The sequence below is a fragment of the Castor canadensis genome, chromosome 16 (assembly GCF_047511655.1).
Source record: "Castor canadensis chromosome 16, mCasCan1.hap1v2, whole genome shotgun sequence".
NCBI lineage: Eukaryota > Metazoa > Chordata > Mammalia > Rodentia > Castoridae > Castor > Castor canadensis.
This window is the reverse complement of record NC_133401.1, coordinates 42,054,755-42,079,942: the sequence shown is the minus strand read 5'-3', so window position 1 is coordinate 42,079,942 and position 25,188 is coordinate 42,054,755. Positions and strand designations below refer to the sequence as shown.

At 51.5% G+C, this 25,188-nt stretch overlaps 4 protein-coding genes across 18 annotated transcripts in view; 2 read left to right on the top strand and 2 right to left on the bottom strand.

Moving 5' to 3' along the window:
* The first annotated feature begins 6,234 nt into the window (after positions 1 to 6,234).
* Mxd3 (MAX dimerization protein 3) lies at positions 6,235 to 10,480 on the top strand. Its single transcript, XM_020162701.2, has 6 exons — positions 6,235 to 6,403; positions 6,677 to 6,782; positions 7,473 to 7,502; positions 7,630 to 7,744; positions 9,786 to 9,966; positions 10,042 to 10,480. Exons 1-6 carry the CDS (start codon positions 6,334 to 6,336, stop codon positions 10,155 to 10,157), a joined length of 618 nt encoding a protein of 205 aa, XP_020018290.1. The 5' UTR covers positions 6,235 to 6,333; the 3' UTR covers positions 10,158 to 10,480.
* Positions 10,481 to 10,710: 230 nt separating this feature from the next.
* Positions 10,711 to 14,026, bottom strand: Prelid1 (PRELI domain containing 1). Its single transcript, XM_020162702.2, has 5 exons — positions 13,775 to 14,026; positions 12,973 to 13,198; positions 11,673 to 11,786; positions 11,486 to 11,564; positions 10,711 to 11,264 (listed from the first exon to the last, which is right to left on the bottom strand). Exons 1-5 carry the CDS (start codon positions 13,864 to 13,866, stop codon positions 11,119 to 11,121), a joined length of 657 nt encoding a protein of 218 aa, XP_020018291.1. The 5' UTR covers positions 13,867 to 14,026; the 3' UTR covers positions 10,711 to 11,118.
* Positions 14,027 to 14,106: 80 nt separating this feature from the next.
* Positions 14,107 to 16,244, top strand: Rab24 (RAB24, member RAS oncogene family). 3 transcript variants are annotated; one of them, XM_074058744.1, is made up of 8 exons: positions 14,107 to 14,553; positions 14,630 to 14,698; positions 14,910 to 14,988; positions 15,097 to 15,164; positions 15,254 to 15,353; positions 15,566 to 15,612; positions 15,706 to 15,768; positions 15,887 to 15,934. In XM_074058744.1, the coding sequence occupies exons 1-7, from the start codon at positions 14,437 to 14,439 to the stop codon at positions 15,760 to 15,762; spliced, it is 537 nt and encodes a 178-aa protein (XP_073914845.1). In that variant the 5' UTR covers positions 14,107 to 14,436; the 3' UTR covers positions 15,763 to 15,768; positions 15,887 to 15,934. The 3 variants fall into 3 exon arrangements, with proteins under 3 accessions (XP_073914845.1, XP_073914844.1, XP_020018365.1); XM_074058743.1 differs by having other exon boundaries at positions 14,108 to 14,553; positions 15,566 to 15,616; positions 15,865 to 16,244; XM_020162776.2 differs by having other exon boundaries at positions 14,109 to 14,553; positions 15,566 to 15,616; positions 15,887 to 16,096.
* A 1,432-nt stretch (positions 16,245 to 17,676) lies between these two features.
* Nsd1 (nuclear receptor binding SET domain protein 1) overlaps positions 17,677 to 25,188 on the bottom strand; it is a 112,332-nt gene continuing 104,820 nt past the window's right edge. For all 13 annotated transcript variants that reach the window (XM_074058729.1, XM_074058735.1, XM_074058733.1 and 10 more), the window contains one exon: positions 17,677 to 23,840. In XM_074058729.1, coding sequence (XP_073914830.1) covers positions 22,219 to 23,840 — 1,622 coding nt within the window. In that variant the 3' untranslated portion in view covers positions 17,677 to 22,218. The remainder of the gene's footprint in view (positions 23,841 to 25,188) is intronic.

Here is a 25,188-nt window from a genome sequence, read left to right as displayed (position 1 = left end):
GAGGAGCTAGGCCCGGCAAGGCTGGCCCAAATGTGAGACCCTATCCAAAATAAATAAATAAATAAATAAACCAAAAAGCACTAGGGCAAAGCTCAAGTGGTAGAGCACCTGCCTAGCAAACACAATGCCCTGAATTCAAATCCAGATATCACCAAAAACAAAGTCATCAGCTCATTTCTGTGTTCAAGTATTCTACACAAGTTTATCATGATGTACAAGTAGCAGTATATCAAAATTAATTAAATTATTAATTAGTACAAAAATATGAAAACGTGATGGCTTTATAGAATGGATACATTGTTTCTTTAAATCTATTTCTACTCCCACACTGGGATATGATATATATATTTTTGGCTGTACTAGTTTAAACTCAGAGCCTCAGGTTCTCTAAGCAGGTGCTCTACCTCTTGAGCCACTCCACCAGCCCTTTTTTGTGTTGGGTGTTTTAGATAGGAGCTCATAAACTGTTTGCCCAGGCTGGCTTTGAACTGCGATCCTCCTGATCTCTGTCTCCTGAGCAGCTAGGATTACAGGTGTGAGCCACTGGTGCCAGGCTGAACATCGTTTTGCTGCAAGACAGTCTAGGTCAAAGATGGGTCCCATGTTTTAACCTTGCCAGGAAGGAGCTGTCTGTGCTCTCAGCTCTTGGGAGGCGGTTTGTGTCCCTGGTGCCTTGGGCTAGCCAGGAAGTAACAATATGATTTCAAGTAAAGCCTGACCATGCCAGAAAGACAAACAGTGTAATTTATGTGGTGCTTTTGTCATGTGCTCTCAGATGACTTGGAGAGAGATGTCAACCAGATAGGCAACCAATCAGTCATGCCTACATGATGGAGCCCCAAAACCAACTGCTGAGACGGGTTATCCTTCATGGTTGGCGATACTGCTTGTGTCTGGGCATGTGGCACTGGTCTACTTCCTGTGCACATGGTACTCTGTGTTCCAAGACTGAAAGTCCAAGATCAGGCAGCCCTAGTGAACTGCCCTCCAGGGAGAGCCCCCTTGGTTCTGGCATGTCATGATGGAAGTGAAACTGGAGTTTTGGAACCAAGGTCCAGACATCACGACTTCCATATGCCAGGTCTGGCCACTTGTTACATATGTCACATAAGGAGACGTGGTGAAGGGCAGAGAAAGGACATTTACTACAGGCCCAGGACCTGCCGAGGGAAGAGGCAAAGTAAGCACTCACCCCATCTTCAGGGCACAGACACTGAGTTTAGGTTTAAGTAGACAAAGAGTTGGGGGCAAGAAGATAAAGGTGTAAGAATTATTATTATGATTGGTGGTACTGTCTTAGAACTCTGGACTTTGTGCTTGCTAGGCAGTCACTCTACCACTTGGATGCACATCTCCAGCCCCTATGCACAAGTATTAAACAGTCCTGGTTTCAGGCGTGTCCTGTGGATTATTATCTCAGTCCTTGTTTTGGGAGGGGTTCAGGAGATGTTAACAAGGTCATCACTGGTCAGGATAAACAAGTCATTGTTGCCTGGGGTGTCCATCCTGCAGGTCTCTGCTGTTTCTTTCCCTGATTACAGTTTCCTCTGTCCTTCCTTATATAAACACGCTATGGATAAGTTTGCCCTTTGATTCCAAGGTGGCTGAAGAAGAGAATGGCTCAGAGCAAAGTACACCAGGTACAAATGGAGGCAGGGATGCCAAGCTTTACTCCTTGCTTTTAGTTAATTCATGAGCCCAGGTAAGGAGTCAGCACTCTTTAGCAAAAGCAGCTTTTAAACACCTTTCACGGCAGTGCACATGAGGTAGGAGATCACGTGGTGAGACAGGAAGCCAGAGCAAGATCCAGGGATTGTGTTTGCTTTTTTATAACAACTCACTCTTACGGAACATAACAGAGTCCCATGAGAACTAACTTAATCCCTTCTAAGGGCAGCTCTCTCAATGACCTAAACTCCTCCCACTGGGCCCCACCTCTTAAAAGTCTCACCATCTCTCACAGTGCCACACTTGGTGACCACACTTTCCATATAGGAACCCTTGTGAGACAAACCACATCACAACCATGGCAGTGTGTACTGTCACACACTGATACTGGGGAGTGTGTTCTGACTGCCCAGGGAGATGACAACAGAAATTCTGTGAGAATAAGTTTCTGCTGTTTTAAGACATTTATTTTATTAAACGGAAGCCATGGGAAACCAATATATAATATAATGGAGAATTTCAGGGCAGGGATAGAAAACTTTTGAAAATGAACAGTGCAACAGCTGAAATAAAAAGTACGATGGAGCTCACGCCTGTAATCCTAGATACTCAGGAGGCAGAGATCAGGAGGGGGATTGCAGTTTGAAGCCAGCCTGGGGAAATAGTTCATGAGACCCTATCTTGAAAAAAACCCTTCACAAAATAGGGTTGGAGGAGTGGCTCAAGGTAAAGGTCCTGAGTTCAAACCACAGTACCACACAAAAAAGTATGATGGACAGTCTGAATGCCAAATTAGACATTACAGAAGAATGAATAATTGAGCTTTGAAGACAGATAAATAGAAATTATCCAAACTGGCAAAGAAAGTTTTTTAAGTCTTGAAAACCCTGAAAAAATTGACATCAATTACTCTTGAGATATTACTGAGTGGGGTCACATACATTAAATTAGGGTCAGAATAGGAGAGAAGGAAGAGAGTAGGGATGGAAAAATAAGAACTTGAAAATTTTGCAGAGAGCCTGATGTAGTGGCACGCACCTGTGATCCCAACACTCAGGAGGCAGAGGTAGAGGATGGTGAGTTCAATGGGAGACTGGGGTAGATAGTGGGACCTTGTCTCAAAAAAACTTTTTCCCAGAAGCTCAAAACACCCGAAATCAAGACAAACACAAAGAAAACCAGGTATATCATACATAGCCAATAGTCAAAGTTTAATGATAGCTGGGTACTGGTGGCTTACACCTGTGATCCTAACTACTTGGGAGGCTGAGATTGGGAGGATCATAGATTGAGGCCAGCCTGGGTGAAAAATTCATGAGACCCCATCTCCAAAATAACCAGAGCTGAATGGACTGTGGCTCAAGTAGTAGAGTGCCTGCTTTGCAAGTGTGAAACCCTGAGTTCAAACCCCAATCCCACCCACCAAAAAAAAAAGGTGCTGAGGGTAGGGCCTCAGGCTGAAGGGAAATGAAGGCAGGTGAAACCCCCACAATGGGAAGGAAGGAAGAATGCTGTAATTGTGAATGTGAGAACTAGGAAAGTCTGCTTTGTGCTGGGCTGCCTGAAAACCCAGGGGTGACATTCTGGTGGTGGCCTCTAAACTGGAGTCTGCTGACTGCTATTCCATCAGCGTACTATGGACATGGAGACCCTGGCCCACCAAGACACTTTCCTCCCCAGCCCACAACCTTTCTCGGTACAGCTTACCTCTATCGCTGGGTCATAGTCCAGCTGGATAGGCTGTCCCTGAGGGACACGGGATGACTGGTGTTTTGAAAGGTACACCAGGTGGAAGCTGGGACTTCCTAGAGGAAGAGACATTTGAGACCAGCTGGCAGAGGCAGGGAATGGCAAGGGCATAGCCTGTCCCCTGACCTGGCAGAGGAGGGGCACAGCCCAGTTTCAGCTTTGTCCTGAGAGCATCACTTGGGGAGCTCCATGAAAAAGAAATGCCACTCTGTGGGACTGGGGGAGGATGAGTGACATGGGGGAGACTAAGGCAGGGAGCCCAGGGAGAAGCTGGGCAGGGGTCTAGGGTCTCAGCTGGGCCCTCCAGTACTCTAATCAGTAGGAGAGAAGGTGGGAATTTCTGAGGGACAGTAGGAGCGCTTCCTGCATCCTGTCTGTAGACTGGGAGAGGATGGTGAGTGTGAGAGGAACAAGGGAGAGTGGTGCACAGATGCAGGCTGTGTCCCTAAGTCTCCAGAGGATGCTAGTCTCCAACAAGCTTCACTGAGGTGCCTGCAGCCCACCAGCTACTGTGAACAGCAGTGGGGCCAAGGTTGGGGGAGTCCTAGGGCAGGGGTTGCACTGGGGAGCCCCTGAGGTACAGGGGCTCTAAGGCTGAGCAGGCAGCACTGTAGCTCTTGTCAGCCTGGGCCCAGAAGGCACGCACACCAGCATCCTCTCAGAGAGGACCTCCGAGTGCTCAGGGTGGTAATGCTGTCGGTCCTGTTGCTCTAAATCCCACCCCACACCTGCCCCTTTCTCTGGGAGGTGCTCCTGTCTGTCCCTAGCCAGTGGCTCTGACCCATGGGCAGATCATTCCCATGACTCCCTGGTGTGGTCACAGCCCCCTGGGCAGCCCCTGCCTCACCTTCCTCATCTGATTCCTTCTCTTGGTTGGGGACTTTCCTTGGAAAACCTCCTTGTCCCTGAGGCCACCTGGGTCCCAGATGTTTGGTTAGAAGGTCTGTGCCTGCACTGTGTGGGTGCTATCTTTAGTGAAGTAAAATTGGAAACTGGTTCACAAGCCTTGTGACTGCTTCTTCAGACAAAGCTGATGGCAGATGGGGGTATGAGGAACCCATCCACCTGCTCTGTGCCCAGACAGTGCTCCAGTGTCATGTACATGATGTCTTTGCCCTCGCTTCCATCTAAATACTAACCAGGCTGCACCCTGCTTCAGCCGAGATTGGCATTCAGGGTGCTAGAGCTGTAGTATCTTTGCTCTCTGTGTACCTGGCCTTTGCAGTTCCTTCGTCTGGAACTCTCTTCCTCCCTCTTGTACATAGATAACATCTATCTTCAGAAAAACCTCTCACCTTCCTAATTAAGTCAAAATGTTCCTTAGGATGTGCCCTCAGCAGTGTCTTCCTTGGGAGGACCTGCCAGAGCTGAAACTCTACTTTGGCTCTAAATCAGCTCTCTCCCCCTCAAGCCTGTGAGCTCTGCAATGGATCCCTGCATTCCCTGTTTTTGTCCATCCTTGTATGCCGCAGTCCTGCCACCCCCCCGCAGTGCCTAGTGTGCAGTAATTGCTCAACAAGATTTTCTGAGTGCCTGGACAGGTGGGCAGTAGTGGATGGCCCAGGCAGCAGCTCTGGGGTGAGCTGAAGACTCCTCTGGCAGTGACTTAGACCCTCCTGGGAGCGGTGGCCCGGCTGACAGGTGCATGTTCATCCAGAGCAGTCTCTTCCTAAGGAACCCACCCTCCTTCCTCTCCTTCCGGCGCTCTCCTCCCAAGTTCTGGCAGGAATGCCCCACCCTGTTACAGTTGCTGTCACCTTCCTGAGCCATAGGTGTGGCTACACTTGCTGGGGCTGCGCCAGGAGGGAAGGCAGCTACTTCTCTGGCTATGAAAGTCACGTTCAAGGAGGGCTCAGGGACTCCGGAGAGAGGCAACCACAGGCTGTCTGGGAGGAAGCGGTTACAGGGCCTTAGAGACCGTTGCTTCATATCGGGCACTGAATAGACGCTGGCTCTGACCCTTCCACCACGCTGTCGCAGGACCCCCAACTCACACACGGCTGAGTCAGCAGTGACAGAAGGGGAGCCCAACTCCGTGACTTCAGAACCCGGGGCTCTCTGCAGAGCCAGATGGTGTGCTTCCAGGTGTGGCCTGGCTTGGGAAGCTGTTATCCTATGACGTTTTCAAGGTAACAGCAACTCCCCTGCACAAGGAGGAGGGAGAACCAGGAGGCACAGCGGGGCCTGCAGTGGGGGAAGATGCAGGCAAGCGTAAGGACCGACCCCCGGGCACTGGAGCAGAGTACGCGCCCCCTCCGTCGGCGCCTGCGCATTGCGGTCCGCTTCTCCGCTCAACCCCGCCCCCATCGCCCGGGTTTTCAAATTTGAAACCTGCTTCTTTTCCCGCCCGAACGGGTGGACCAGCAGCGGGAGAGGGCGGGGTCGCGCGCCAGCCAATCCAACCTCAGAGGCTCCTCGGCCCCGCCCCAAAGATGACGACAGCGAATGGGTGAGCGGCATCCAGCTGCCCCGCCCCCGCGGCGCGCACGTGCAGCGCCAGGACCGCCTGGCCACTGTAACGCCGTCCTTGGTGCGGGGCGCTCCCCACCTGTATGAGGCTGGGAACGGAGGCCCCAAGACGCCAAGGAACCGGCGGGGTCGCTGAGTGAAACGGGCAAAACACGACCTCCTCGAAGGGGGGGAGCCACCCCCGGGCCGGGCCTGGAGCCGGCGCCCGTGCAGTCCCGCTGGAGTCGGAGGCCATTCAGGGAGCGGGCGGGCTCGCGGAGGGTGGGCTGCGGTTCCCAGGCGTGTTTTCCAGGGGGCGGAGCCAAGGGCGGGGCGGTCCGCGGGCGGGGCACAACGGGGGCGGGGCCAGACCCCTGTGTTTGTTGCACCGTGTCAGTTACATTGTAACAAAAGTGGTGCAGCCGCAGGCCAGCAACCCAGGCCCGCCCGCCACCAGCTGTCGCAGACATGGACCCGCTGGCCAGCAACATCCAAGTTCTACTGCAGGCGGCCGAGTTCCTGGAGCGCCGCGAGAGAGGTGAATAACCCTGGGTCGGACTCCGGGCGGTGGCGTCGCTGACACCGGCCTGGACTGGACTTGGCCCTCAACTTGAACGATGCATGGCTCCAGGGCAGTAGTTGCAGGGCGCCGCCGCCCTCAACCCAAGCGGAGTGCGCGGGCAGTTGGGCAGGGAGGAGTTCGGGTAATAGTCCTGGAGCCAAAAACCCTTCCTGACCATGCCAGGGGTCCCCGCTGGCATTGGGCACTGGCTCCGGCCCCAGCCTGACGCGGGCGGGGGTTCTCTGGTAGAGGCAGAGCATGGTTATGCGTCCCTGTGCCCACACCGCAGTCCTGGCCCCATCCATAGGAGGAGGAAGCGACCCCTGCATGTTCCCGGCGCGCTGGACAGCGGGCGGTGAGGAGAGCCGGGGGCAGGGGGGGTGTCGAGGGGGATGGGCGCTCTACTTCATCGGCCCCTCCTCTGCTCACGTCCTCCTTATCGTTTGCATCTTCTGGGCCAGGTACCCTGCTCTTGGGGACATTGAGACCCCTTCCACCATCTCACTTCCTAAATATACACCTTTCTGTTCATTAAAGGACTACTTCCTGAGCGCCTTTGCCGCGCCAGGAAGTGTGAACAAGACAGTTCTGGGTCCCTCCATCCACTCTCTATCCACTAAACCTTCCCCCTCCTCCATGGGCTTCTTGCTTTTCTCTGTGCCTGAACCTTTTGCATATGCTCTTCCCTCCAGTTTGAATGCCTTTCCCTCCACAGCTCTCTGTGGGAAACATATTTTGTGCTCAGCTCAACTGCCATCTCTCCGAGAAGCCTGTCTTCCCTGGCTGGCAGGGGAACTTCCTTTGGACCCCCACAACGCCTGGGCAGGTGTCTTGCAGTATTTGGCTTTCTCCACATTTGACTCTGCTTGTTCTGCTTGTGTGTGTCTCTGATTCTTCTTGCCCCTACCTGGTGGCTGTAGTTTCCAAGGCCCTCACAAGATCCCCCAGGGGGCTTGATGGAGGAAGACATCTGAGGGACTTCTGGGACTGAGGGTGTGGGTCAAATTCAGACAGCCCCTCACCTCATCCTCCCTGACCTTGGCAGGTCCGTGCACAATGAGCTGGAAAAACGCAGGTGAGTCCCAGCCTGGCCCTGACAGCACCAGACCCAGGAACTACCTCTCTCTGGCCTTTCCTCCCCTGCCAACCCTCTGGCTGGTGAGGTGGGATTGGCACTGCCCTCCAGACCCCTTCCCCCACAGGAGGGCCCAGCTGAAGCGATGCCTGGAGCAGCTAAAGCAGCAGATGCCCCTGGGGGCTGACTGTGCCCGATACACCACGCTGAGCCTTCTGCGCCGTGCCAGGATGCACATCCAGGTAAGGGGGCCACTCCTGCTCCCCCGCAGCTGGCCCAGCCCATCCGTGTGTCTTGGGACAGTTCTGTGTGCTTTCAGTTTCCAAATCCATTAAAAGGAAGAAAAGCAGACAGTAGCAGGGCACTGAGGCTTTAGCTAGTTCACCTTGGAAACAGTCATTGTTTTCATAGCCAGTGTCACTTAGATTCCCAGCTGTGAGACCCTGGGCAAGTCACTTAGCCTGCTTGGACTTCCCTTTCCTCCTCTATTGGGGAGGGGATGGCTGTTAAAAACATTTTGCAAGGAGTTGTATGTAAGGGTCGCTTGGATTTTAGAGGGCTGGGTGCCCTCACTTCCCAGTCCCCATCCTTCAAGGGCTGTTCTGGGCTCTGGGCTCTGAGTGGCAGCTGCAGAGATCAAGAGGTATAAAGGACTAAGAAGAGCAAAAGAGCCAGTCACTGGACCTCCTGGGCCTTGCTGCTGCCCCCTGGTGGACAGGAGAGGGTGTGCAGACAGAGAGGCCCAGGAGGCCCCAGTTTGTGGGCATTTGAATCCACTTTAGAAATAAGAATTCTTTTCTGTCCTCCTCAGCCATTTGGACAGGAAGGAGGGAGGCGTATCTGGACTAAGAGCCAGGTCGCCCAGCTGATGAGAGGCAGATTCGGGACCAGGCTCCCTGACCTAAATTCTTTCCTCTACACACATCTATTGAGCACCACCTGTACTGCCAGGCTCTGTTGTAGGCATTGTCACAGAGACAGATCCATGTGCCACCCAGCAAATAAATCACGACCATGGGAAGTATTCACACTGTCCCATAGGTGCCTGTTGTCACCCTCACTGTGTCTGAAATATGCTGGGTCAGCAAATGGGCCTTATTTCTCACATGGAGCCTGCCTGGCCCAATTCTCAGGTCAAAGCATTGCCCCTCAGGTGCTGGTAGGACTTGGGGATCACTCCTTCCTTGAAGCCCCATCATCCCTCTTGATCTAATACACATCAGAGCCTCCTCCTTGGTCTCCCATTTCTTGTTTGGCCTCCACTAGGCTGACTTCCACTTTGTTCTAGAAAGATCTTTGCTGCACAGATTGGCCCCGGGCCCATCTCAGCTGAAAACCCTTGACAGATCACAGCCTCAATTCCTTCCAGTGAAACTCAAGGCCTTCCCCAACCTAGGCCTTGCCACCGCCCTGATTTGGGCTCATTTCTCCCCATTCACAACAGAAAAGGCTGGATTCTCCATGCTTCCCAGGAAGCCCCCCTTGGTACCCACCCCCTCCCACTTTTGTCTAGGTAGCTTCTCCTCTTCCTTCTTCACCTGTCCAAGTGCCCTCTGCCCTTCTTGAATGACTGAATGTAGGCTTCTGCCTGAGGGTTGTGCATGCAGAGCCCCTGACTTTCCAAGAATCTGAACTTTAGGACTGGCAGAGCTCTGGTAGGGCGTGGGGGAGCTTAGTGTTGAAACAGTAGGGTTCTGGGAGGGTCCTGACCAGGAGGGCAGCCTGTTTAATCTGTATTTAATTTACTGTATCTAATTTACTAACAAATTAGTTGGCATCACTTCAAAGACCACTTGACATGAAAAATCTGGCTTTCTAGTTTCTCTTAAAGAAATGGGGAGATGAGCAGTGCTGGGCCTGTGGCCATGTGGCAGCAATTGGCTGGAACCTGGAGATAGCCGCTTCCTTGAGCTTGGTATAGTCTTGTCAGGATGCCACAGCCCTCCCTAGCTCCACCCCATCCCCATTTATATTCCACTCTGCTGTATCAGCTGGCTAGGGCCTGAGGGCATCAGAGATTGGGGATCCCCCCATGGCTTACCCCCCTAGTCAGATCATCGATGGGTGTGGAAGGACAGGTGGGGCCAACCCTGAAGCCCTGATCTTTGTGGTGACCATGGACCAGTGCTGAGTTTTTGTTTTTGTTTTTTTCTGGTGGTACTGGGGATTGAACTCAGGGTCTTCAGTTTGCTAGGCTCTACCACTTGAGCCACTCTACCAGCCCCCAGTACTAAGCGCCAGTCTCTGGCAGCTGACCCCTCCCTTGCCCTCTGGGGTCTGCAGAAGCTGGAGGAACAGGAGCAGCGGGCGCGGCGGCTCAAGGAGAAGCTGCGAAGCAGGCAGCAGAACCTGCAGCACCAGCTGGAGCGGCTCCGGGGACAGGACACAGGTGAGCGGGAGCGGCTGCGGGCAGACAGCCTGGATTCCTCCGGCCTCTCCTCCGAGCGTTCAGACTCAGACCAAGGTGAGTGCCTTGAACCTGAGGGGTTGGGGACCCTGAGGGTGGCCAGGGCTTCTGACTGGATCCTGCCCTGCGCAGAGGACCTGGAGGTGGACGTGGAGAGCCTGGTGTTTGGGGGTGAGGCTGAGTTGCTGCGGGGTTTCAGCGCCGGCCAGGAGCACAGCTACTCACACAGCGTGGGCACCTGGCTCTGACGCTCGCTGCCTCCAGTGCCCTCTGCTCATGCTGGGCTGAGTCTGCCAAGCACGGGCCTCCCAAAGCTGCTGAACCACCTGTTGGAATGGACTAAAATGGACCCTTTTGTGGGAACAGGTGCTCCCTGAGCCCTGCTGTGCAGCTCGGGCCTGGCCCACCCTCTCAGGTGTTCTCTGTAGCACTTGGCTCTACTGTCCCATAGGGACAAGATGCCTGTTGGACCCTCATATCCTTCCTGGATGAGGCCCCTGCCCCATGTATACTGTACAGTATTTTCTTCATTAAAAGCCTGCTTCATAACTTCCCTGTCCATGGTCTTTCTGATGACAAGGGAGGAAGTCCCAGTCTCACTGTTTAAAGAGGAAATGAGACGAGCAGTCACCAGCTGCCACCAACACACTGAGCCTGCCAGGCAGTACTCACACACAACCTGGAGGCTTCTGCCTGCCCCTCTCAGGTGGTGGTGCTGAGACTGAGTGATGACTTGCCTGAGTTGCAAAGCCAGGAAACAGTGGAGTGAAGATCCAAATCAAAGCTTTCTGACTCCAGAGCTGGGGGCCAACTGATTTCAGCAAGTATTTATTGAGTGTCTGTCATGTGCTAGATAGTGTTCCAGGTACTTGGGACACACCACAGGGAACACAAGGAGCCCTGCCCTCCTGGAGCTTACAGTCTGTTGTTTATTACACTTCACCTGCAAACTGCCTGTGACCTTGGGCAAGTTACTGCACTTCCTGTGCCTGTCATCAGCTGCCCAATGGGGGAACAAACAGATCGTGCTCAGGCATAGACACCACACCTGGTACCACAGAGGCAGAACAGGACACCTGCCCCAACCCACCACCCAGACAGCAGAGAGGGCTGGAAGTTGACCTTTAATAATAAAGTACAATGGGAAAGGGTGGAGGGGGCTGAGCCACGCTGGCTGGTGGGCTGTGGCGGAGGTGGGGCCCAGGCCAGCTATACGAACTGCTGCTGCTGCTGCTGCTTGGTGGCGGCCTTATTGGCAAGGTCCTTTGCCTTCTCAGTAGCTGCCAGTGCTGTCTCCTTCGCCTTCTCCTTGGCCTCCTTGGCTGTCTCAGCAAGTGTTTTGGAAGGGGTCTCACCTGCAGTAAAGGGCGGGACACTACCTTCAGGTGAGGCCTAGAAGATTCACCTAATCCCTCCTGGATGAGTCATTTTACATGGGCTGGCCACGCCCCTCTGGTAAGGCCCCTCCCTGTCTCCTACCCCCCCTCCCCCAGTGAGTCCCAGGGTCCACACAGGTCAGGGTGAGCTACGGAAGACCCAGCCTCTCCGATGAGATTCCAGTGCCCAGAGCTTTCACCTTGCAGCTTGGCCAAGATGTATTCGAAACCCTTCATGGTCTTGGTCACATTGCTTTTGAACCGAGCGAGACCAAATTCCTGGCAGAAAGATTGAGAAGGTGAAGGAATGGGAGCTGCCCACTGGCCCACTCCAGGCCAGGCCTTAAGCTCCAAAGTCTTGGGCCCAACAGCCACAACACTGCTCACCTGGACGGCTCTGGAGACACCAAATAGGCTAGAGGAGACCCAGGCTTCCCTTCGGATTTCGGTCCAGCCGCTGTTGTCAGAGTTCACACAGTAAACACATCGTTCCTCCACCATCTGTGCAGGGAGCATCACAGGGGTGTCTTTTGTTTTGCCAACTTGCACGAAGACTCAACTTGTCTCTTTGTATGTTGTCCAGCCCAGCACCAAACTTCTGTGCGCAATTCATCCTCCCACCTCAGCCTCCTGAGTAGCTGGAATGTACCTGCCTAGTCCCTTGTCTCTTTTCACAAGATGAAGCCATGAAAGGAAAACCCATTCCTTTTTGTTACTGTACCCACAAGTGGCATTTAAGAAAGGCCATAGAAAAGCCACTTTGCCCTCTCTGACACCTCTGCTGACCCTTAAAACTAGGAGGTGGTTTTCTGGGATCAACAGAAGGCTTTGATGCAACCCTGCTCTGGGCTTTCTGTTTTAGGCTTTTGTGTCTCGACAGGCACCTTTCACCCACGTCTGCCATTGAGCTTTCTGAGTCCAAATAAAAATGTATGTCCGCTAATCATCACAGCTCTCATTCTCAGAGGAGAAAGTGGACAGCCACTTAAGACACTTCTCACAAACAGATCACAGTCTTCATAATTTACCAAGCAGAGGTAGTGCCCTCACACAGCCATCTGACATGACTTCAGATAGCACCAGGCAGAGGAAGGTGCTTACTCACTCTGTGACCTTGTAGACATGTTCACCTCTGAACCTCATCCATGAGTATTACCCACCTCTCAAGGTTACTCAAGATAAACTGAAAGGAAACTGTCAGAAACCTTGCAGGGGATTCACATAAGATACTGTGGAATATTTCTTAAACCACAAGTTTCCAAGCTTTTTAAAAGGCAGGAGATCAAGGACATGTGTAACACCTCTCCTGCAAATGTCAGGCAGACATCCGATTAGGAATGTGGAATTCTTGGAACTAAAGTGCAGCAAGGGCCCAGAACTTCACCCTGAGGCACATCCAAGGCACCTGTGGCTCGATGAACACCCAGCTGAAAGCCACTGCCTCCCTTCCTCACCTGCATGTGTGACATACACGACAAGAGTGCTTTGTGGTTAGCTCTTCCAACCACTGTAAAATGGGTATCCCTTCTCAGAGGCTGCTCAGCTGCAAAGATCATCTGAGATCCTGCACTACAGTCATGGCTCCTCAGTAACCCAGACCTGCCTCAGCCCACAGAAGCTCCCTCACAGCTCCTAGCCATATACCCGAGGAGCAGTCTACTTTTGGGGTGACCAAAGGACTCCTCACCATCAGCCGAGCATGGTTGATGTTCCAGGTGAAGGTGGTCATGGTCTGGTTCTGTGGGTCCACGATAGAGTCCTCCAGGATGTACACCGAGTGGGCAACATTGGCAGGAAACAGTCGCTCCGCCCAGCGGGGCATCCTGTTAGTCTTGGTCAGGAGTCTCCGGGACAGAAGCTTCTGGTCAGGTGTGACCTCCCGGTGTACTATGTCTTCAGTCAAGACATGTTTGCTGTAGGTGCGGAATAAGGGTGAGCCTCAGAAGCCTGCGGTTGACAAAGATAGCCTATTGGGGTTCCCCTTTGGGGCCTCCAGGGCATACTTCCTGCAGTATCTTGCAGAGTGATCTGCGCTGTGGTTCAGGTCTAAGAGTACCTTGAACCTATCCCAGGGCAAATTCCATCTCCCGCTTACTCCCTGACCTGGATTCCTGGGACTTCCAGCCCGGCTGGGCTTCATGATTTTGCTGCTCCACTAGAGAGCGCCACGGGCAGGCGAGCAGGCAAACACCCGGATCTCCGACCCCAATCCCTCCCTCGTCCTGTCTCACCACCCCGAGAAGGCAGAACGTTAGAATAGGGCCCAAGCAAATCATCACCCAGGCTCAGCCTCCTTCCAGAACCTTGCAGGCCTGGCTGACCACTTTTCCGATGAGATCTTCGTGCCCTAAAGACGGCCCCAGTTCCGGGTATTCCCCACGTCGGACTCGATGTCGAGTCTCTCCGGGTCCCATTACTCAGGGACTGCCCACACATCGATCTCCCAATCGCAAGGTGGGGAGGGGTTTGGTCTTCCCGCAGCCACGTACCTATAGGGATTCGGGTAGCGCTGCCAGAAGGCAGTGAACACTTGGTCCCAGGAACTTCGGAGCACGCTCTGGCCCAGGAAGTACTTCACCATCGTCCCGGCTTGGACGGGCTCAGCACCCACGAAGCATCAGGGGTGCGGAGCCCGGGGGGCACGCGGAGGCCGGGCCGTGGCTCGGCGCACGCCCGCCAGCCTCGCAGCTCAGTCACTACGGCGCCGCGCCCGAGCCGCTGCTGCCGCCATGAGGGATCGTACTGCCGCGCGCCACTTCCGGTGCGGCCGCGAGAACACCCCACTTCCGGTCCCGCCCCCTCGCCCTCTGGCTCTCTTCCGCGGGAGCCCCGGCGCTGCGGGCTGAAGCAGGTTTGGGTAGGGCGGGGGAAACCCCAGGTTGGATTGGGAGTCCGGACCGGAGCGGAGCGTAAGCCCGCCGGGCGAACGAGCGAGAGCCGAGACCCGAGCTACGCCGCGGCGTGCGGCGCGGGAGGGCGCTGCCCGCGCGCTCCCGGGCCCTCGGCCCTCACCAGACATCAGGCGCCGCGGACGGAGGAGCTGGGCCGACGGGGGCGCGGCCGGGGTGCGAGGCGCTCGAGGTCAGGGTCTGGGGCTTTGGCGCTGCCTGGGCCGAGCGGACCCGGACGTGGGTGAGGCGGCCCCAGGAGCATGAGCGGGCAGCGCGTGGACGTCAAGGTGGTGATGCTGGGCAAGGAGTACGTGGGCAAGACCAGCTTGGTGGAACGATACGTGCACGACCGCTTCTTGGTGGGGCCCTACCAGAACGTAAGTGCATCCGGGCCCGGCACGGTGGGAGGGGGCAGCCTGCACCCACGGCCTGATCTCTTCCTCCTGGTTGCAGACCATCGGGGCTGCCTTCGTGGCCAAAGTGATGTCCGTCGGAGACCGGACAGTGACTTTGGGTATTTGGGTGAGTCCTTTGGGAATATGATCTTGGGAAAACCCGTTCCTGAGGCTTTACGTCCCACCTCTTACTAGGTGGCTTCATAGAGAACGTTTCATTCCTCCAGACCCGTTTCCTCACTTGGAAAATGGGAGTCTGGAGGACGTGGACCTAGGTTGTAGTCTTGGGAAGTAGCCCAGTAACTCAGGGCAGGGTTGAGCCTCCCCCTGCCCTTCAGGACACAGCAGGCTCTGAGCGCTATGAGGCCATGAGCAGAATCTACTATCGGGGAGCCAAGGCTGCCATCGTCTGCTATGGTAAGGGGAGAGGGGGCTCGGGTGTGTTTTTCAAACAAGGGCTGTCAGACCAGCCTCAGAGAACGTTCCCCGATCCTTGGTTGTGTCTCCTGCATGTCCACTACCAAGACCTCACTGACAGCAGCAGCTTTGAGAGAGCCAAGTTCTGGGTGAAGGAGCTGCGTAGCCTAGAGGAGGTAGGTGGTCCTACCCTACTGAAAGACCAGGAACTGTGGCTGTGTTGTTTTAAGGAGGTACCCCCAGCCTTGTCTTCCCCCCACCCCAGGGCTGTCAAATCTACCTGTGTGGTACCAAGAGTGATCTGCTGGAGGAAGACCGGCGGCGTCGACGTGTGGACTTCCATGACGTCCAGGACTATGCAGACAGTAGCTCTTCCTCAGCCCCTGGGAGGGTGGGATGGCTGGCTGATTGGGTGGATTACAGGCAACAGGGGCTGACTTGGTTGCCACGGCAAGGTGCACTAGGAGGGCTTTGTGGACTCCTTGAATTTGTGGGGTCTCCCTGAACTGCTAGCCTCTGCCTTTGTCTATATTGACCTGACTCTCAGGTATGAAGTCTTAGTCACTTCTCTTTGTAGATATCAAAGCTCAGCTCTTTGAAACATCCAGCAAGACAGGCCAGAGTGTGGGTGAGTGCTGTCCTGGGGCCTGACAGGAGGTTGGGTCACTGGGAGAGCCCAGGACTGCTGGCATCACACCCTGATTCTTTTCTTGCCAGATGAGCTCTTCCAGAAAGTTGCAGAGGATTACGTCAGTGTGGCGGCTTTCCAGGTGATGACAGGTGTGTACTTCCCCAAGCCTTTATGGAGACTTCCTATAAGCTCATGGCCTTTCGCTCCCTTCGTGACTTACCTGATACCACGAGAATGGTCCTGAGCTGCCACCTCTCTCTTTGACAGAGGACAAGGGTGTGGATCTGAGCCAGAAGGCAAACCCTTACTTCTACAGCTGTTGTCATCACTGAGGCACCACTCATCTGGCCTGGGGGAATTAAAGGAATTCCCAGAGGGTCTGAACCCAGCTCTTGTCTGGGCTTGGGTGGTCAAATGTCTGAGCTACCCTAGGTCCCCATGGCAGCAGAGGTGGCACATGCCTGTGCTGGCCCATGGAATGGAGGCAGCATTGGGCTGACTGTGGGCATGAGGAGGGCTAAAGGCTGATTTGGACCCTAGGCTTCTGTCCTGGACAGCACTTGTGTCTACAGATTATTTAAGTGGCTTCTGATCTGTAAATAAAATCAATGCACTGTGACTCACATTCAGCCCCTTTCCCTGCTGTGTGGACTGGGTGTCAAGACACCTAGTTCTTTCTGGGGCCACCTGGCTGGCCTCTTTCTGTATTAAGACTAACTTAGTTTCTTTTGGAATCAAGTAACTTTTCCACAGGGTTACACTGAGAAGTGGCTATTTTTCTTCTTTTTTCTTTTCCTGTGCTGTGACCTTATGCATGCTAGCAGGCAACTGCTCTCCTGAGCTACATCTCCAGGTAGTTCCTCTTTTGTGGGGGGCAAGGATAGGGTGAGGAGATGGAGGTGGGGCAGTACGAAGCTTGTAATTCTTCTTGGTGCTGAGAAGAGGAAGGGGAGCACTTCAGTTGTGTTCAGAGATGAGTCAGCCACTACCACCCAAGACAGGTTGATCTGCTGTCAGGTCTGGGCCCATGGCTTAGACCTATGACTCAGGTCCTGAGCTTTCCAGTGACAGCCTGCTGTGTACTTTAATGATAGGAAAGCCATGGGTTTTCCAATACAAAAGGGTTTTATGGGTCCCAATTCAGATCCAGTTCAGCTTCTAATTTAGAAAATGGATTTAATCCTTAGCCTGAGTTTCTCATCTATAAAATGAGGTGACTGCTACTTGTTCAGGATAATGAATATGTAAGTGAAAAGTGACTCCAGTTCTAAATGCTATTCCCACACTCTTCCTCTGAAGGCTTTTTGCTGAAAGGGCACAGAGTTTACAACTAGGGCTTTGAAGGTCCAAATACTTCTGTGTTACAGTAAACAAGGCTGGCAATTCCTGTCCAACCAGAAGTATATTACAGCCCTTTCTGGCTCCTCCTTAGCCCCCTGCTTTCTGTCTGCAGTCTACTGGCCCGAGCCAAGGAAATTCAGGGCCAGCACCGGCCTTTGAAGAGTTCAGAACGACCAAAATGGTCACACTCACATTCAGAAAGTACTTTGCTGCCATGTGTAGTAGCACAGGCTCATAACCGCAGCACTCTCAGCACTCGGGAAGCTTGAAGCAAATGTTAAGATTTTTTCTGAAACAAAAACAGGTTGGGAGAGTGATTTAAGTAGAGCAAGAGTCCCTGCCTGAGCTCAAACCCCCTCCCCAACCCCCCCCCCCGCCAAAAAAAAAAAAATCTTCGGTTTTACTTCTCTTTTTAAAACCAATTCCTCAAAATACCCTTCTCCTTGAGAGATGGATGCTTCCTGTGAAAGGGACCGAAACTGGTAACAGCCATTTCCAACAGCAAGGAAAGAAGATGCTCAGGCAGCCTGTGGCACCTGGGAAGAAACCCAGGCCACTCCCATGAAGTACTCAGAGGAAGGGCTCAGCTCCACTCACCGCCCACCCTCCTCAAGGAACTATCTTGATTGGCTCCTACTCTCACTCCAGACCAATCCTCTATTGTGTTAGGCTACATCTCCCCACAGACAATAAAATAAAACACAGGGCAAGGGCCATAAGAGTAAAGTTAAACTTTACTTTACAGTATTTTTTTTTTCTATATACAAAAGAATTACAGTACATGTTTATGGGGACTCCTAGCACAGGGCTCCCCTCTTTTTCACTTAAGTTTCACTTCCAGCTGACAGTATGTGGGGCCAGTGGGGAAAACAATGATGGACCTTGGCTGAACCCCCTAACCCCACTTTTCTAAAAATATATAGATCTATTTTGTCAGCTTCTTTGCCAAGACCTAGAAAGCTGCTCTTCCACGAGCTCCTGCACGCTGCATTCACTCACCTTCCACACTCACCACACACACACACACACACACAAGGCAGCATCACCTCAGACCGGAAACCATCTGCTCTGCCTGCACCAGCTCTACTGGTTTCTACTCTGCTCCCTGTGTTTGCTTCTGTCCACAAAGCCGTGCTGCCTCCCAGGTGCTACCCCTGGAGTCTCTCAGTAGCATGTTCTGAAAGTCACCAAGGCAGCTCCAGGGAGAAGACCAGAGTTTACATACTGTTCTGCTTATATGTTGGTAAAGAAACATTTCATCTGAGGTGGACTTGAATTAAAATGTATTCCCCACTTCCTTAAATATCACCCTCAATGTTTATAAGCAATAGAGGTGCTCTTGTGAGAGTGACGGAGGTAGACGCCACACACAGAGCTACCACCAGCCTGTTCCAGGCGCTGTGGACACGGAGGCTATGGAAAAAGTGAACCCAGCCCTGAGAAACTCAATGGCCACCTTTGGATATGGTGTGTCTCCCACATCTGGACTGCACTAGGACACTCCAGGACTGGGTACAGGTTTCACTGAGGCTCTACCTTCTCGCTGCCTCTCAGAGTCTCAAACCTTTCCACATAAAATCTCTTCCTCCCAAACAGGAACCCGGGTTTCTCAAGTTACCAGTCCCTCTACCCTTGGCAGTGCTTATTTACACCAAGAAATTAGCACCATCATTACATTTTTTTTGTGTGTACACAGCAATTATCTATTCATTTCAACTTATACCACAGCAACCTTTGACCCTGCTCCACTGGCTTAGGAAGGTCAGCTGAACTCCCACAGCAGCTACCTAGCTCTAAATGACCTGAAATGTCTCAAAAGGCTGCAGGCAGCTCCTTCCCTGCTGTGATGTAAAGTTAGGACACTAGGCCCTCTGACGCGATGACAAACCCCAGGAGGATAGCAATATCCCAAGAAAAAAGTCTTACGAGAAAGCTCATTTTACTGGAGCAAGGAGTAAAGCCCATCAAGTTTAGTGCTCTCCTGATTGCTCTCTATGGGGAAGGGGCCAGAACCAAACCTTCCTGATTCTCGGTTCTCATGAGACAATATTACAATACAAACTGGGAGTCCATCTCCAGTGAGTAGACTGTGCCAAGTTGGGAATGACTGCTAGTACACTTCATGTTCTGACCACAGTGTGGGGTGGAGGATGCAAAGAATAACTTTTTATCAATACTAAAGATGGGGATTTGGTTCAGGAGAGGATTAACAGTGTTAAGTCACCTTAAACTGTAACATCAGAGGAAAGCAAGTGTCTAGAAATAGGGATGCTGTTATAGCAGTGCAGCTTTTTCCTATTAGAAATGGGTTGGCTCCAGCAGGAGGAGCAAATGAAGCTTTAAATACAAATTTGAACAGTTTTCATAATTCTTTTTTCTGACTTATCAGGGCTGCAGAGGTATGAGTCTTCTAGTTACCTAGGCGCATTTTCACCTTTAGCTTGCCACTTGAAAAGGCTTCCTGGGGCTGGGCTCATGGGCAGACTCTCTTGAGAGCCTCATTTCCAAGAACTTAGCCAAGTACTAAACACTAAAACACCATCTCACACAGTGATCATAAGTTCTAAGATAAAAGATTTCCTTTACCTCTTTGAAGAAAGGGTGTCATTATAGGTTTTAAAAGTCCCAGAGGGTTTAGGCTTCAAGATCATCCTCTCTCCACCGTCACACAGGAGCCAGAGTTGCATCCCAGCAGTTATGCTGACTCTGCTTCTAATCAGACTGTGATTGCTGCCATGATTTCAACTATCAGATACTGCTGTCAGGGGGTCCAATACCTCAAATTTTTAGTTTCCATCCAATAACCTGAGGGTCTTTAAGTGGCCCTGGACAGAGGCTTGGCTGTCCATTAGAACTGCCCCCTCCCCCCCCCATCCCCTAGAGTACACATCTCAGAAGTTGTTTTCACAGGCAGGTCTGGAATGAAGTCTTTCATGAATTTTAGAGAATGTAAAGAATAAAAAACCACAAAGTGGCCAATCACAGCCCCCTATCCATCACTCCCTCCTGTCCCAGACAGCTGTCAAAGCCAATTACCTACCAAAGCTTACTTCAGAGAAGCTAGTTCAGGATCAAACTTCTCCACTTAAAAATTTTATATAGCCTGCAACCCACCCGCCCCCCAGTTCACAGTTTATTTCATGAAACAAAGAGCTACGGTAATTGAACACACAACATAGTGAAAGGAGATTCTGACAGTGCAGTGCAGATATCTTTTTCTGATCACAACTACAGATGACAGGAGCGCAAAGGGCACAGGACTGGCACCAAGCAAACCTACTCACACAACCTAAGAAATTAGGAAAGGGGGCTACTAGCTGCAGTTATATACTTATTATTCTCACACATGATAAATACTTAATATAGTGAACTTTAATGTTCTGGGTAGATTTCTTTAAAAATATCTTTCTCATGGTTTAAAATTCTTTTCAAAGAAAATAAGATGCTTTGTGTTTGCTCTTCTTTTTTTGAACAAAATCTGTTCCTCTCCGATGATGTGGAGAGAGGATGAAGAGGGAGAACGAGGCAGGTGGAATTCACAGAAGATTCCAAAGTCTTAATGACTACAGGGATGGGCCCCTGAACTTGGGACAGCCCTGACCAGCCTCGGTCCTCTGCCTGAGTTCAAGTGTCTCAAATCCACAGACAGACTTTGGGAAATAAAAGCAGATTCTATTTTCAATTTTTATATAAAGCGCAAATGCTTCTATAACAACTATTGTTCCTCCCCCTTGGAAGTGATGGGAGTAACCTCAATAGGAATTGAGGAGGAGGAAACTGGGACAAAAATACAGAATCCTGTTGAGGATGTAGGAGCCGTAACTGAGACAGAAAGGCCAGGAGATGTTTGAGCCAAGAGATGGCCTGTTGGCTAAAGCTGCTGGCTAAGTTGGCAAAGCAGAGAGGTAAACACATTTGGTCTAGGGACAAAGGAGAGGTGGATGGGTGGGTGGGTGCATGGGAGGTAACTAGCCAAACAGCACTTCCTGCTGGCAGTCAGTGAGCTGGGGAAATGGTAGGGCAGGGTAGCACCAACAGATTTCCCAGCCCTTGGGCCCCAGCTCAGGGCAGCAGTAACAGATAATCAGCAGTTATGAGGAGTCATCTCTTAGACTGGACATTGCTCCAACCACGTTTCTCCAGTCTTAGGGAAGGGTTCTGGCTTGCCTTTGAGCTAAATTAGTAGGCACAGCAATTTCCAGGGAGGTGAAGAAGACTCCATTAAAAGACCAGGAGAAAGAATTTTCTATCAGGGTCTGGCACTCTTCCTGAAGCTGGTGTGTCTAGCTTGCCAGAATTTCCCTATGTCCACTGCCCGAGACTGAAATCTGAAAGCACCTGAGTTTTTGAAGAAATGGGGGTGTGGTAAGTTCACATAAAAGGAGTAAAACTGGTAGAAAAGAAAGGTAAGCTTGCCAATTGCTCTTGTCCACTGCTGGAAAGTTACATTCTCAGAGCCCAGCTCCTCTTAACCAGCTGCTCCAAGGACAACTCTTCAGACTGTGTAACACACACGGAAGCAGCAGTGGCTGCCCCAGCCAACAGCCCTCCTTGGCCTTGAGGCAGCATGCTTTCATTTACAGAGGAGAGCTTTGCAGGTACATACACATACGCACGTCCCAACCAGGAGACACTTGCTCAATACAACCACTTCTGGTACCACAAAAACATTTCAAAATGGGCCCCTCAGTACTTCCTGTTGATTCCTGTTCAGAGGTCCTGAAAACAGCCTGGGAACCCAGAGGCAGGCAAGTCAGGCTCACAGGGATTAGGCCTTATGGATCACTGTATTTCCCATCAGTGACTAGTCCCTGGCCTAGTTAGTACACATGAATGCTCAGGAAATTGCCACTGATTTGATCCCAAGGGTTCATCATTGGGTGCCCTCAATGGGGTTTGGCTGGGCTGAGGAAATAGCTTTGATAGCCCCTATACTTTCCAACTTGACCAGCGGAATTGAATTCCATGCTTGACTCCAGAGTGGACTTTTTATTTTAAATTGACCATGTGTAAAAGTTGGGGCAAAGAGACTCAAGTCTGTCTGTCTCCTTGACTGGAACCCACTGGATTTCCATACAACCACAAGCCCACACTGGCTAATGTCACAAGAATTCTGAGTGTTAAGAGTATAAGGAAAGAGTAACAGTGGAAAGGTGTTGGGGTAGATCTGTTTTTCAAAGGGGAAAAAGAAAGAAAGATTCCCTTCCCCAAATGGTACCCTGGGGGCGGCTTGTCTGGTCATGTAACATTTACTAGTATTATTTCTGCTCTGATTCTGCACACTTGTGACTGGAAGGAGCCTGGTTAAGAGCTTGAACTGTATTTTGCTCTGGTTTGGGGTCTTGCCCTCTTCCAAGAGACCAACAAGTCTGTGCCAATGTCTGTGTACCCCCAGCAGACCAGCAAGATTGTGCCAGAGTCTGTCCAGCCACTATGGGCCAGAGCCCTGCCCCCGTTGAAGCTTTTCCCAGGCCCCAGGGACTCTGTTCTGTGGTTACCAGCTTCTTCTCTTCAGTGGGGAGGTGGGCTGGGGCCTTGCCAAGAGACCGGAAGGACTGCCCACTCTTGGCGGTAAGTCCAGATAGTTGCTGGCCTCTGGCCATCTGCTTCACCTGCTTCACCAGGCCTGGTGCTTGGCTGGGAGGCCCAGGCGTCTGCTCAGCCCCTGCAAGAGCTCTTCCTGAGGCCGGAGTTGCTGGCTCATATAAAAAAGCCTTGGCAGGAGGCTGAGAAAGAAGTCTGGCATGGGTGAGTGATTTAACAGCTTGCCAAGGGTGCTCTGAAGGGGCTGCTGCTTTCCCAGGTGGCTGGAGAAGAGGATCTGACACACTGCCTTTCTCCACAGCTCGTGGCAGGTGCCCCAGACCTTTGCCAGCAGACCATGAGCTGGATTCCAGGACTGGCATCTTCTCATCAGACTGTGGTATAACCTCATGAGGAGAAGTGGTCCGCTCCTTCTGGCGAGGAGTTAAGTCTATGAGATCCATCACCAAAGCAGCTCTGCTTTTTGACTGAGTATTCTGGTCCACAGGCCTCAGCGCTTTTTCCTTAGCTACCAGGGTCTGGACCACAGCTGATAGTACTTTCTCAGGAGGTGGAAGTCTCTGGGACAAAGAAGCATGGGATTTGTCTTGGAGTCTGTCAGAAGTCTGAGGTTTGGGACTGCTGGTGACTAGCAGTCTATCTGGTGGTGGAAGTCTCAGGCCAGTTGGGGTTTGAGTTTTCTCCAGTGATGGAGGCCTTGAGCTGGCAGCACCTATGGATTTATCCAGCCTTGGGTCAGTCGTGCCCAGAGGTCTTTCCAGTGGTGGGGACCTGACTGAGGGTGAGGAGCTTGGGCTAGTCACTGGAGAGGTTTTATCAGATAGCTGAGGTCTTGGTCCTTCCACTGCAGGTGGCCTGTCCAGTGGCCTCTGGCTAGTTTGAGATTTGGTCCCTGACACAGCAAGGTCTCTGACTCTATCTAAAAGCTGAGAGCTAGAGCCAGTTCGCTCCAGAGGTCTCTCTGGTAGCAATGACCTCTGACAAGTCCCTGACAGAGCTTTTTTGGAAAGTGGCAGCGTCTGGTTGGCATCAGCAGGTGACTTATCTGACATCTTGGGCCCCTGAGCAGCTGTTCCTGATGACTGCTCTGCCAGGTGAGTATTGGGGCTTGCAGGCAGTGGCACTGGGGGAGGTACATACTCACGAATCTCCCCAGGTTCCAGAGGGTTGGGCCCACAGGGGTCATGCTCAGTACAAGACAGCCGCCCATCAAGCTTGGAAATGAAGAGCATCCCTTCCCGGTGTTGTTTACAAAAGGAACTTGGGCACATCTCACAGAAGGAGGCTGCTTCCTTCCCACAGACATCACACTGATGCCAAGGACACTCCCACTTCCCTGAAAACACAAGAGTGAACAAAAACTTAGGGAAAATAGATGTATGTGAAATGGGCCATGGCTCTGGGACTGGTCTATAGGAGTGAGTGGCTGGCTGCAAAGTCCCTTCAAACTATCACCTTCTTCGGAGTGTTAAGGACATCACTCCTTTCCCAGAATTTCAGGTGCTTCTTCTGCACAGAACAATACATAAAATAACAGCAAAGTATCAAGGTTGAGCAACTATCATCTAAACACAAGTGAAAGTAAATCTACATCTCTGTGACTTTTCAAAAAGGTAAAAACAAACCAAAAAATCCCCAAACACACGCAAAGCTTCTTTTAGATGAAGTTTTTTTTTTTTGTGTGGTGGTACTGGGGTTTGAACTCAGGGCCTCCTCACTTACTAGGAAGGCACTCTACCACTTGAGCCATTCAGCCAGTCCTAGATGAAGTGTTTCAATACCACTTTCATAGTTTGACTAATTAAATGTCCCAGATACTATTTATTTACTGGTTTGTTTTTGTGTTTTTACAGTGTCTCACTATGTAGCCCAGGGTGGGCTTGAAGTAGTGATTCTCCTGCCTCAACCGGCCAAGTGCTGGCACTACCAGCTTGCCCCAACATACCCAGCTCTAGAGCTTTTGAATACTCAAAGAGGAACACTCAGCTATTTGCACTCCTGTTTTGTTATTAACAGGAGTAGGAAAAAGATATATTATTGTAAAAAAAAAGAGAACACGCTCATATTTGCTTCTATTAATGTTCTGAAACTAGCAAAAAAACATAAGCTGTGTTACTCAGACAAAGTCAGTGGAAAAAAACAAAGCTAAGGTGAGTATGTATCTAGTAACACCCATTTCATGAGATCTGAGAGTCTCAACTATAGGCAGTGTTTCCATCCCCAAGTAAACTATAGGAGATCTCACTGTTGGCACACAGGCGAGGTAAGTCGGTTCTATCACAGCCTGTGCCTATGACAAGTCTTAAATAACTTATTCTCAAACAATCCCCACTTCCACTTCCTGGCACTGACATGTTAATGTATGGCCTTGCCCTACAGTTTATTATTTCATCACCCTGGCAAATACATACTAAAGGAAAGCCAATCCAGGAAAGTTCTCTGATTTCTATACTTCTTGGAAGCAGGCCACTGTGAGTTATAATCACCTCGCACTGGAATGGCTCCCTACTGATTCTCTTTAAAACAGTATGTCCAAATGTCTCAAATCCTCAAACCCCTAAATCACCTGCATAAAGGTTATCTACTTCTCCAAACACAAATTCCTGAGTAACACATTTGAGCAGCTTTCTGGGTAAACTGATATAGTTGTATCTTCTTCAAAGAAAAAAGCATACTTTGCAAGG